The sequence below is a fragment of the Gekko japonicus genome, unplaced genomic scaffold (genome assembly GCF_001447785.1).
Source record: "Gekko japonicus isolate JY-2015 unplaced genomic scaffold, Gekko_japonicus_V1.1 scaffold691, whole genome shotgun sequence".
Lineage (NCBI taxonomy): Eukaryota > Metazoa > Chordata > Lepidosauria > Squamata > Gekkonidae > Gekko > Gekko japonicus.
In genome coordinates, this window is record NW_015175990.1 from 788,947 (window position 1) to 802,127 (window position 13,181).

The window sequence follows — 13,181 nt, forward strand, 5'->3', positions numbered from 1 at the left end:
TGCGGCAGCCTCTTCAGTATGATTATTTGCATGATTGTACTGACACCTAGTGGTTACTGTTTTTCTGGTTTTATATTGCTGGCTAATCGCTGTTACAATAAATTCATTCATTCAGTGGTTACTGTTGTATATGGAGCATGTCCTCCTGTCTTAAATTGGATAGCTTTTATCAATTTTATCCTCATTTTCATACCTAGTACCCACTGCAAGGCTATCACTGTAAGAGCCAGTGTCCTCTCTCCTCCCTCACGATGATTGTCTACCTATCTTTGTGTTAAAGTGCTCGTTTCCTTCTGCCAAAATGTTCATGAAAGTGTTGACTTTGTTTTTAATTATGCAGAGCTTTATTTGCAAGAAACCTTTAAGCCTTTAGTGAATATTTCACCAGATGCAAGGTGAGCTGTGATTTTTACTTCTAACTGGTTTATTCTCAGTTTTAACAATGTACCCATCACAAAACTGCAAGGGATATTTTAAGACTGCACAAAATATGCATTGGTTAGCTAGCACTTGTTCCCCAGTACCCAGTGGGAATCAATGTTCCCTCTAAGCTATGGAGTCCTGTGAGCAAAAATTCTACTTTGTGAGCTACTGGCAATAAAGTTGTGAGCAAGTAATTTGGCTGCTGCATAAATTAGTTTGCTCTGGAGCCATCCTTCCTGACCTAAAACAAAAATGTGTGAGCTGGAGGCTAAAAAACACTGAGCTAGCTCACACTAACTCAGCTTAGAGGGAGCAGTGGTAGGAATATTTTTGGCTTCTGTTTGGATCCTCTCTCTGCTTCTAACTTCCAAAAAGTAACTTCTTGTTTCATAATTACATATGAAGTGCTGAAACATTTAACCAATATTCACACAAACTTTTAACTCCAGTGTGTGTTTCCTCTCCCACACTACATCGATGTTGTACAGATGTTTCTGTGTTCACCTTTCCTATTTGATTTGGGTCAGAGGTTCATGTGACAAACTGAGTAGTAGCTTGTCTATATGAACAATACTTATAAAGCTTGGGGCATTTTAATTAGCCACCATTTCTATATGTAAGGCTTAAGGTTCAGCCCAGAGGATCTAACTAGATGACAATTGAGATAACCATAATCAGATCTTCCCAGTGTTTTTCAAATAGAAGTAGCCACACAGAGCCCTGATTCAGACTGGGACCACATGGGAGGAAGAGGGGACTTAAGCCTTCTGACATCCCTTATAGTTTTACTAATTGAAACCAACCAACCATGGCACACACACCCCAGAAAGAAAAAAGACAAGTCACCTGTGTTTTATACATGGATTACCCTTGAAAGGATAATGTGGGGGGGGGCAGGATAGGTTTGTCTGGCAAAGCCATGCAGAAGCAAAAGAATTCACACAGACACGTCCTATTATCCAGTCTGAAGTGGTGCCCTCATATAGCAGCTATGCTTTATTTTAAAACTGTGGGACTTGCAGCATCTCACCCAGCAAAGGCATGAGTCACATTGCTGCAAGGTTGGTTTCTATTCATCTGTATGCAGCGAAAGGCAAATCGCTTGAGGCTTGAAGATTATACCTTTTCCCAGACAAAACTCAACAAAAATGGCAAAGTGCTCTTTTTTAATTTCTGTGAAGAAATTTGATTGCTTTGCTACTAGGATTTGATGTGATGCTGACTATTCGTTTTGGTGTGTTGTCAGGAGCCTTAACAACTATGAAATAAAATCATACGTTCTTTTCACAACCTCTCCTAGAATGACATTTTAAAGGATTAGGCTGTTGGCCTTGTGGATTTTTGGGGGGGGGGGATGGTATCTGTGTCTCGGTGGATGTAAATTAGTTTATACTAATCGTTGCAATAACTTTCTCTTCAGCCTTTTTGATGCTGTGTATTCACTGATCAAAAACAAAATCCACAGATTGCCAGTTATTGACCCTGTGAGTGGAAATGCACTTTATATACTTACCCATAAAAGAATCCTGAAGTTCCTCCAGCTTTTTGTAAGTAAATTGAGACTTTTCTTTGGTACTGCCTGAACTTAGAGATGTTAGAGTAGACAAATTATATTGCTCTTAGCATTGTAAATCCTCAGCTTGAAAGCATCTGGGCTCACAAAATAGCCCCAAGACAAAAGGTGCTTTGGTTTGAATGTTAATGTCTGAAACAACTGTAAGATGTGATTTGTCAGATCTGAGAACATTCACCATCATCTTAGTCATAGTAGAATGTTTTGTTAGAAACTTGGAGGCTTGGTAGGGAAATCAGCTATGATGATTTATTAGAACATTGTATGAATAATACCATATAATGCCAGCTTTATAATATAATAATAAAAGAATAAGCCTGTCTCACAACATTTTGTAAATTTTCCCTCTAGGTGTCAGAAATGCCAAAGCCTGCCTTTATGAAGAAAAACCTGGATGAGCTTGGGATAGGAACGTACCACAACATCGCCTTTATACACCCAGACACTCCTATTATTAAAGCCTTGAATATATTTGTAGATAGAAGGATATCGGCTCTACCTGTTGTGGATGAGTCAGGTGTGTATTAAGAAATACAAAGATCATCATGGCATAGAGGGCTTGTTTTTCTATTTGTTAGCTGGTACTGTGGGCATTTAAATGCTCCCATGAAACTAGAAAAAGATACGAGAGGAACCTGCCCCAATCAGCTGCCATCATAAATGTATAATGCCTCTCTAATATTTATAGCAACCCTATAGTATAGAAAAAACATCTTCTGCTTTGGTTACCTCTTCCCAAAAATGAATAGCAGTCTTTGTAATACTTTAGAGACTAACAAGTTTTTATCAAAGCATAATTTTTTGTGGGCATTTTTTTTTACTGCCACCAACTCACTCTGTGGCTTGAGAAGAACAACATGTTTTTATAGCCTGCTTTTCTCTACCTTAAGGAGTCTCAAAGCAGCTTACAAATCACCTTCCCTTCCTCTCCCCACATCAGTCACCTTGGGAGGTAGGTGGGGCTAAGAGAGTTCTGAGAGAACGGTGACTGACCCAAGGTCACCCAGTAGGCTTCATGTGGAGGAGTGGGGAGTCAAACCCTGTTCTCCAGATTAGATTCCATCGCTCTTAACCACTACACCACACTGGCTCTGAGGCAAGTTAGTCTCACAGCCCTGTAAGATGAGCAGTAAGGATCACAGGAAGATAATGTGGATGAAGTGTTTTGAATATTGACAGCCTATCTAAATGCTTAGTAGTCATAATATAACTTTTTCAGATTGGTATCTTGATTTGCACAGTCACCTCTCATGCCAAAGTTCAGTTTTTTATTTGGTTCTTTTTCTTCTCCATACATAATAGGCGCATGTTCAAGACAGAGGCTGCCTCCAACAGCAAATAAATACACTGTTTGACCCAAAAAATGTTTCTAGTAATACACCCAGAACTACCATGCCACCAAATAACAGCCATAGGGGGTTGTATGCATAGTGGAGGATAGTTGTACTAGGGACAAAACAGCAAATGCCATGTACTTTGTTGCATTACAGAGTAGTGTTTCAGGGAGTAAGCTAATGAGAAGTGTTGCACATGCATGCGGAAAATGAGGCCATCTTATGAAACTTGACAGTGACTTATTCAAGATTCACAGAAGGAATTATTTTTTTTACACTCTCATTTTGCTAGAAAGTTGCTCTCATGATGTCTTTCAGGCAGAGTCTAGTGTGGTGGTTCCTTCAGTACCAACATGTCAACGGATGATTTGTTACTTTTTAAATAAATGTAATTATATATTTTGCATGATTTCTTCTTTAAAGTCCCTATACATTAAAACACCTCACTTCGCATGCAGCCATTTCCCCCCCAGAAAAAATACCTTTTAGATTATATTTAGGGATCCCAGAATTTCCTTGCAAACTTACTAGGTGTTTGTCAATATTAGTGGTGATTAAGCTTTCCTGAAAGGCTGAAGACTGTTTGCCCACTGCTGCTGATTTTCTTTCATCCTGTGAAGCCACAGCAAGCATTGGGCGTGCTCTGGAGCCTGCTTTTCATTCACAAGTGGCATGATTGTAGTGTTCTCAGAGGAGGGCAGGGTAGCATGAGAATTGGCTCCAGGGCTCTACATGTGCAGTGCTCAGAATAAGCAGGACCAAAAGTCTTGCAGAGGTGGTTGTTGGTGGAAGGAGAGAATGCTGAATTGTCATGTATGAACATAACTCAGGAGGGAAGGCAGTATGGTATAGCCTGATGGTGTCAGATCTCAGAAGCTATGCGGGGTCCGCACTTGGAAGGGAGACTCTGCAGAGGAAGGCAATGGCCAACCACCTCAGCTTCTTCCTTGCCTTGGAAGCCCTTTGGCTGCCATATGTCGGCTGTGACGTGAGAGCACTTTTTACACATACACTTATTAATACATCTCACTTGTGAATGATACCCAGGCCCCAATGATATCTGGCTGCCCTCGACCAGGGCCTTCTCTGCCTTGGCCCCAGCCTGGTGGAACTCTCTGCCGAATGACATCCATACCCTATCTGATCTATTAAAGTTCCGCAGGGCATGTACGGCAGAGATGTTCCGCCAGGCTTTTGGTTGAGGCCAGTGATGGTTTTTCCTACATCTGCCCGGTACCCTCCCCCCGCTCCAAAAAATCTGAATGCTAGACAGGCCATCTGTTATTGGAATGTTTAAAATGTATGCTGTTTGTTTAATATTGTATGTTTATGGTTTTAATTGGTTTTTTAACTGTATGGAAATATTGTTTATGGTTTTAATTGGTTTTATAACTCTATGGAACTATCTTGTAAACTGCAATGTAGGCGGGGAAGGGCAGTTAAGAAAACCAATGAAATAAATAATAAGAGGATGTGATGCCTCAGGAGAAGTAGTTGTGGTGTGGAGTGCAGGAGCTCTTGTCAGCAGCTAGTGCAGAGGGGACCTGCATGGGAGGTGATGTCTGATCAGGGGCTTATAGACGTAGTCCGCGCTGCCAGGGCGTACCAGCACCAACCGGTCCATATTCTGCATTCCAGCTTGGGTGCCCATTTCTGGAATTCCCACTTTCCTACCCCTGACATGACCTGCCTCCAACCTAAATGTTCATCTGTCTGCATTCCCCCCTTTACCGTTGGTCCCTACTTTTCCTGAAATGTCTCTGTTTCTCTGGTTGCTGTATGGAGAAAGCAGGCTTTTTGTTTCAGAGGAGGGAAATAATGTGTGTGAGACTTTGGGGGGGGGGAATGCTGCTGACAGCGAGCTCTGCATGGCAGTTTGCAGAATCCCATCTTGTAGCCATGCATCAGCCCCAACTCAGGGCAGGCATGAGAGCACCCAGTCCCAGCCAGGAGCACCCCACTAGTTCACGTGTACCTTCTCCCCTCTCGCACAGGCATTTCCCCTATCCCCCTCCCCCTTCAGCTTTCAAGTTCATTATGGTTAGTGTTACATCTGTGTTCGAGTTAATGGCCAGCCACCCTTTGCAGCCATGGTTAGTTAGTAAAAGGAGTTTGCGAATCATAGTCTGGGCTGGTTATAGCTAGTGAAGACTGAAAGGGAGAGAAGAATATGTGCAAGAGAATAGAGATGAAGGAAGGAGCAAACCTATAGGGCATTTCCTGATTTTTCTTAAAACTCGGTTTGATCAAGCAGAGGTCCATTTTCATTTACCAAATCTAAAGAGATATATTATTCCCCCTAGCACATGGGCATGTTTGGCCTGAATGTTATATGTGTGTAACATCTCTGTATGTACAGTTGCTTCTCTGAATTGCAAAGCTGAAAGCCTATAGTGTGTGTTGCCCCATTTAACAAATGGAACAATTTGGGTCGTATTTTTGGTGAAAGACGATAAATACCATTGCGTTGAGAATATAACCATTGGAATTTACCTTATATACTTGTTTTCCAGAATCTTGCTGCTGAAAAAACATATAATAACTTAGATATCACAGTGACGCAAGCTCTTCAACACCGCTCTCAGTATTTTGAAGGTGTTGTCAAGTGCAGTAAGCTGGAAACGCTGGAGACCATTGTGGACCGGATAGTTAAAGCTGAGGTGAGAGTTCTTTCGCCACAAAATTTTTTGAATAGCATCACTCACCAGGAATTCTAACCAGGTACAAAAGGGTCCTTCCATGATGCATTAACAACAGTACGTTTTAGAGGTCACCATTTCTTAATTTTATTCATTATTCTGTATAATTATTGCTGGCTTGTTTTTGGAGTGTGGCATCTGTGGGGGTGAGGCAAGGAAAATGGCACTGATGTGGGTGGGGTCTATGAAACTGCAACTTCCTGTGCACGCGACATCTTCCAGGAAGATCTTATGGAACTGGGTTTGGGGAAAATCCAGAGGCAAGGAAAATGGCACTGATGTGGGTTGGAGTCTATGAAACTGTGCAACTTCCTGTACACGCGACATCTTCCAAGAAGATCTTATGGAACTGGGTTTGGGAAAAAAAAAAAAAGCAGGAGGGGAGAGAGTAGTGGACTGTGTCATACAGATGCTTCTAAAAACATCACAGCTGAAACGAAGCCAAGGCAGAGCAAAATATCTATCCGCTCTCTGATAACCTGGGGATAGGACAGTGGCATGCTACCCAGAGGCTTTCCCCAGCTGCTTCTGTTTGACAGGAGTAGGAGTGAGTGCCCAGGGACGAGCTCAAGCTAAAACACTAGCCAGGAAGCTTCTGGGGGGAAATGTCCCTTCTCCCGCCACACAATAGGCAGCCTACCTGTGGTGCAAAATTGGTGACACTCTTGAGCATAAGTGGAAGGGCGCATTGGCCTGACCATGGCATAGAACAGAACATTGGAATTACTGTGAAGATTCCTTTCTAGGAGGAGGAGGACATTCTTGATGATTGGGTCCTGTCCTACCCACAATCAGTGGCGAATCAGTTTTTTAATGTCTGCTGTTTATCTCTGAATATATTGCCTCAGTTTATAATTGCCTCTGTTGCCTGAGACCATACGTTTTGTACATTCCGTTATTCCTCCTGAGCACTATACTCTGTGAGTACCTTCTTCTACAGACTCACTGTTCGTTTTTGATTAGGCACTCTGTGTGCTGAGCTATGGAAGTCTCTGAACTGAAGATGGCGGGAACTCCTTTCCCACTGGAGACAGAAGGAACAACCTACGTCCTGCCTCCAAGGATTGTGGGTAGGGGAAGATCCAATCATCAGAGCGTGCTCCTCTCCAGTTTACCTCACCTTTCATCACGGCATTATTCCTTCTCCCCAGCTCAGTCAGCTAAAAACAAACTTGTATCATACCTGTGAGGGGTTTCATATATACCAGAGAGCTCCTACAGTGGTGCTAATTCTTTGTGCTTGGCTTGTTGCACTCTTGCGAAAATGGATGGTTATTGGGCTATACAGCAAACCATTTTGAAATTTGGAGGTTCAAAAGCAATATACGATAAAGCTGTTCAAACCACCTATATCCAAAGTTTCTCCCTGAAGCACATGACTTTGAAAAAAACACCATTAACATGAAGTCCAATTTTGTAATTGGGTTATTCTAATTATAAATGTGTTGATGATTTATAAAACAAGTACTCTTGCACTTTATAACAAAGTTAGATATGTTGGCTTTAATTTTGTGTTCCTTGTTAGATTATGTTGCAGTGTTTGTTACACACAGCATCTCTTTTTAACAAGAATGTTCCATGTGAATTTATAACAAGCAGGAATTTTCTGTCACACTTTACATTCTGCTGACAAAAAAAGATTGTTAATCGATAATCTTGAAGTGTATATTCTGTATTTATTTGATATGTTGGCTTTAATTTTGTGTTCCTTATTAGATTACGTTGCAGTGTTTGTTACACACAGCATCTGTTTTTAACAAGAATGTTCCATGTGAATTTGTAACAAGCAGGAATTTTCTGTCAAACTTTACATTCTGCTGACAAAAAAAGATTGTTAATCAATAACCTTGAAGTGTATATTCTGTATTTATTTTATGCATACAGTTCTCCCACCATTTTAGCCCTCCAACAATTATTTAATTACTGCGAAGAGTATAGAACTGGCTCAGATGTGCCTGCTCTGGTTGTGGACCAAAACTAGGCCTTCAGTGATTCATGTGCAAGCCCACATAAACAGAGACATTTAAATGCACAACACAAAGTGAGGGGCTGCAGGACTGTACACCTGGCCACAGTTATTTATGGTGGGCATAGTGGTATAAAGCTAAAATTGTCTAATCCAAGGTGGATTGGAGTTGGCACGCAATGTTCCCTCCAAGCTGTGGAGTCTTGTGAGCAAAAATTCTTCTTTGTGAGCTGCTGGCATTAAAGTTGTGAGCGAGTGATTTGGCTGCTGCATAAATTAGTGTGCTCTGGAGCCCATCCTTCCTGAGCTGAGACCCTGGCCACAGTTATTTATGGTGGGCATAATGGTATAAAGCTAAAATAGTCTAATCCAGGGTGGATTGGAGTTGGCAGGATTGGAAAACGGCACCTACTATCTTTAAAACTTGTCAAGTCCTCCTTTGTATCTCATAGTAAATTTGATATAAATATGGGTTGTTCTTCTGTCTCTTTGGAGCCAAGGAAGACTGGGTCATAGAGTATTGTATATTTAGGGCTGAGCATCCCTCTAAACAGTGTGAGCTTCTGCCTGTTAACACTGGGATGTGAATTTTTTACGCTTTGCAAGGAATAAAATAATACCTTGATGTTTTTTCTTCCTTGATTTCAGGTTCATCGATTGGTGGTAGTAAACGAAGCAGATAGTATTGTTGGTATCATCTCCCTCTCTGACATCCTACAAGCATTAGTGCTCACGCCAGCAGGTATGAATGCCACAGTTAGAACATTGCTTGAATTTGATCACCGCATACGGCATTAGCAGTCCTCATCTCTTTATCAGGGCTCAAGGGATTCCCAGATAGTTTATAGTAGTTCGTTTTTTTAGATCCTCCCAACAACCCCAGGAGGCAGCTTAGGCTAACAGAGTGCCTCGAGTTTTATACTTGGTTGGGGTCTTAAATCCAGAAGTCCCTAGCCCTAATCCAACACACTAATCCCTAGCTCTCCCTTTTCCTCTCATTTACCCTCAGCAATTTTTGAGGGGTAGGTGATGCTGATATTGCTTTGCCCAAGGCTCGCCTAAAGGGCTTCATGATTTAACATGGTGCCTCCCATGTTCACATACAATACTGCTGTCAACTGCATCACACCGAAAGCTCATTTTAACTCTTTTTATTTGTAGCTCCCAGCATGAACTAAAGATCAGAGTGTCGTTACAGGAACAGGAATATCAATATATCTAATAGTGAACATGGCCCCATGTGCAGCTCCTGAAATCTGTGGACTGGGGCCAAGTAGAGAGAAAGGCAATCTTTCTACAAACTAGATGGAAAACCGAGGTTAGCAGAAAAATCTGAAAATGGGGGGGTGAGTGGGCACATCAAAGAGATCCGTGACTTAACATGACAAGATTTCAGCTGCCTTTACAGAGGTTGCCTAGCATCCCCGGAAAGCAGCACTACAGTTTGGTGGTGGCAGCCTGAGAGGATGCTGCGGTGGGATGAAAGAGGATACAGAGAGAGAGAGGCAGACACACTATGCCAGCAAGAGAGAAGGGAGGTAAGGGGGAGAGACCGTGTCAGCAACAGAGAAGGGGGCAGGTGGAGGAAGGCAGAGAGAAAAAAGAGACTCTGCCGGTGAGAGAGAAGGGGGCAGCAGTCAGTGGGCAGAGGAAGAAAGAGAGGCGGTGCTGGCAACATCAAAAGGGTTAGGGTGAGAGGGGAGGAACAGAAAACGAAAGACCCCCATGGCTTCAAGGGGAAGACAGTGGAGGGTTGGGGACGGAAAAGGTGTTCCACCCCTTTGCTGCTTTCTCCCCCCCCCCTTCCATTTCCAAGCTTCTCTGCTGATGGGATATTGGAGCCTGGCTCTTTTCTCTCCAACCTACAGCAGCACTGGCTTGCAGTGCACAGCACAGGACGCATCTTTCACACTCTGTGCGGCATGTTTTCTGTTCCAAGCCTCTGGCAGCTGAGAAAACACCAACAAGGGAAGGCAAAGAGACAGAAAGAAATGAGATACTGAGAATGAGCAAGGTGGGAGTAAGTAAAGGTGGGGGAAATTGGATGCCTGTGAATTCTCATGGGTCCCCTCATCCTCAATAGGTCTGATTCTTAACATGGCCCTATCTATGGATACTTATATCCAAAGATTGGAACCATAAACAAACAAGACAGATCTTTCTGCAAACCTGAGAAAAGACCCAGGTTCAAATCCCCTCTCAGCCTAATCTACCTTACAGGGTTGTTGTGAGGATAAACCAGAGGAGAATGATGTTAGCTGCTTTGGATCACCACTGAGGAGAAAGGTGGGTTATAAATTAATAGTAAATAAAGCTGAACGTACGGGGCAGATAAAAGAAAGTTTGGTTGGTGAGTGGACAGGAGGGAAGGAAGCAAGGAAAGAGAGGAGGATATGGGGGTTGCCAGGTGGAGAAAAAGAGGAAATAGTGTGGGGAAGGGGATATGGGAGACATTTAACACCCCCCAGAAGTCCTAATGGGTTCCCAACTTATTTCCGACTGACTCAGAGGCTCCACGTGCATGTGGAAATTTTAGTATGCATACTGATGTCCTTCACACTAAAGGGTTTTGTCACTTACTCCAGAATTGTAGATGGATGAAGCTCTGCTTTGTATCTTAGCCCCTGATGCCACACGTGAAAGAAGCTTGTATTGTTCACATATGCTGTAGCACATGCAGAGCTTTAAAACTGGCTCAGACATCGCTAGCAGACAACGTAATAAAAGTACAGGATGCCTGTTGCAGTAAGATTTCATAGGCTGTTAACTGCACAGTGTACTTCATGAATTTATCTATTGCTCCAAGCTTCCATTAAAAAAAACAAACTGGTTTTCCACCAGTGAAGAAGGGGGTGATTTTAACCAGTTCTTCCTTCTGGCTGTACACCCCCAGAAGCAGAATGTGTAGGAGCCCCAGTGAGCTGCAGAGAGGGGGGAATGGGGAACCTCCCCCCAAGCTACTAATGGAAGTGAGTTATGCAGGTGGAAAACTATTTTTAGAGTCGCCCAGATAGACAGAGAGATGAATTAAACTGCTTGGTTCTGCTCCAAAATGTTTTGGCAAGGGTGCGGAATGGGTTCCTTCTGCTGTGCCAAACTTCAGAGCTAGTTGTGGAAAGGGACTTTGACATTTAAAAATGCATTTGCACAAATTCTTTTTTTAAATAAAGTAAGATTTTAAATAAGAATAGGCCGTGCTGTACTAAGCTTCTGCCTTGCATGCCTGGACACCCCTGAGTGCATGAGACAAGACGTAGGCAAGATCTGAGGATGTTCGCAGGGTGCCCTAGGCTTGCCTCATGTACCGCTTCCAGAATAGAAGTAGCACTACATACTGAAACACGTGATTTCCTAAAGTGCCGTAGCCATGAGGAAGAGTCACATCCATCATTTCTAATCCCATCCGAAGCAGTATCCAGTGACTACTTGTGACACTTGTACTGTTGTACTAGAAATGCACGTATGGTGGAAGAAGGCAGAGGTATCTGATTTTCCAACATATTTAGTACTAGAAAATGCATTATGTCTTACAGCCAAAGCCTACCTTGTAGTAAGAAATCTCAGCCTAGCCTACCTCACAGGGTGTCTGTTGTGGGGAGGGGAAGGGAAAGGAGATTGTAATTGTAAGCCGCTCTAAGACTCCTTCAGGTAGTGAAGTGTGGGGTATAAATCCAGTCTCCTCTTCTTCAATTGGGACACAGGTATGCACTTACAGTATTGACTCAAATGCAAGACTAGAGTTGTTCCCAGGTATTCCATTAAAAAGAGGGGGTTATCTTATATTCACATAAAATAGAAAAGAGCAAGAGTCCCGTAGCACCTTAAAGACTAACAAAATATGTGGCAGGGGATGAGCTTTTGTGAGTCACTGCTCACTTCTTCAGATATCTTACAAAAGCTCATATCCTGTGCAACATGTTTTGTTAGTCTTTAAGGTGCTCCTGGACTCTTACTCTTTTCTACTGCTACAGACAGACAAACACTGCTACCCGTCTGGATCTATTCACATAAGTTACAATTATGTTGAATAATAAATTGGTTTTTATATATGATGTTTTAAAGGGGGTCATCTGACATTCAGGGCTGTCTTCCTTCTGAGTGAATACGGTATTGTGCAAAATCCCCCTCAGTCACTCTCTGTGCTGTCTGACAGGTGCCAAACAAAAGGAGAATGAAACGGAATGATTCCTGTGAACACAGAAACATTTGTCGAGGGTCTTGAATAAAGTTACTGGGTCATATTTGCCTCAAGAATGCTGATGGGCAGTAGAGAAGAGCAAAATGGTGATGAGAATGTGTGTCTTGGGCCTGAGTGATGGGTAACTAGTCTGCAATTCCCCAGTGACCGTCGCAGAACAAGCTGCATGACAACAACAACAACAAAAAGCTTATGTATTTTAAAAAATGGCTTGCATTTCAAAATGTTTGCTGAAAGACTTCACATGATGTCCTTCATCTAAAATGCACTGTATCCTGAAACAATACCATATTTGCATTTGGTAAAAGTCACTGGTCCACAACAGATCTCTGACATAAGGCAAGTGAATGGCATATTCATATCATAGTGCCTTATGTCAAAAAGCCAACAATATGTCATCACAGTTGCCCATCACAGCAAGAGGAAGTATTGTGCTAAACAAGACACTGAATTTGAATGTTCAAGTCGCTAAACCTAAAACCAAATCAGTTTCAGTTATCATTAGATTTGTCATTAAAAAAACCTGTAATTTGAATATCAGTAGATTACTTTACAACTTCAATGACAACTTGTGTGTTTTCAAATGTTGCATTATGAACTGAGATGGTTTAAACAAGACTGATCTAAAACCAGCTTTATTTATTTTTATTTTCTTGCAATTTTTTACACATCTTTTGGTGGATAGCTAAAACTTCACCATATCCATTAATAAAACGTTGATTGTTATATAAGAAAGAGTCGATCTCTCATTACTAAAAACAGAACTACATAGCCTTCGACAACATATAGAACTACAAAGAGTTTTTAGATACACCCAAGAGGACCACACACATACGAGGGTTGTTTGAGTACTGTTAGATACCTTTCAGCTTGTGGAGTGAAATGATGCGGACAAGAACCTGGGAAAGGTAAGACCTATCACATGTGTTCTCAACTCTTGCCCATCCTGGCTGATAAAAGAAGTGTGGCTCAAAAATGATGGTCACAG

General features: G+C 42.1%; 1 protein-coding gene across 1 annotated transcript in view; it reads left to right on the plus strand.

Annotated features, from left to right (window-relative positions):
* PRKAG2 (protein kinase, AMP-activated, gamma 2 non-catalytic subunit) overlaps positions 1 to 12,924 on the plus strand; it is a 313,242-nt gene extending 300,318 nt beyond the window's left edge. The window contains exons 10-16 of the mRNA XM_015426344.1: positions 341 to 395; positions 1,844 to 1,970; positions 2,348 to 2,513; positions 5,354 to 5,370; positions 5,844 to 5,990; positions 8,644 to 8,737; positions 12,149 to 12,924. Coding sequence (XP_015281830.1) covers positions 341 to 395; positions 1,844 to 1,970; positions 2,348 to 2,513; positions 5,354 to 5,370; positions 5,844 to 5,990; positions 8,644 to 8,737; positions 12,149 to 12,180 — 638 coding nt within the window. The 3' untranslated portion in view covers positions 12,181 to 12,924. The remainder of the gene's footprint in view (positions 1 to 340; positions 396 to 1,843; positions 1,971 to 2,347; positions 2,514 to 5,353; positions 5,371 to 5,843; positions 5,991 to 8,643; positions 8,738 to 12,148) is intronic.
* The last annotated feature ends 257 nt before the right edge of the window (positions 12,925 to 13,181 follow it).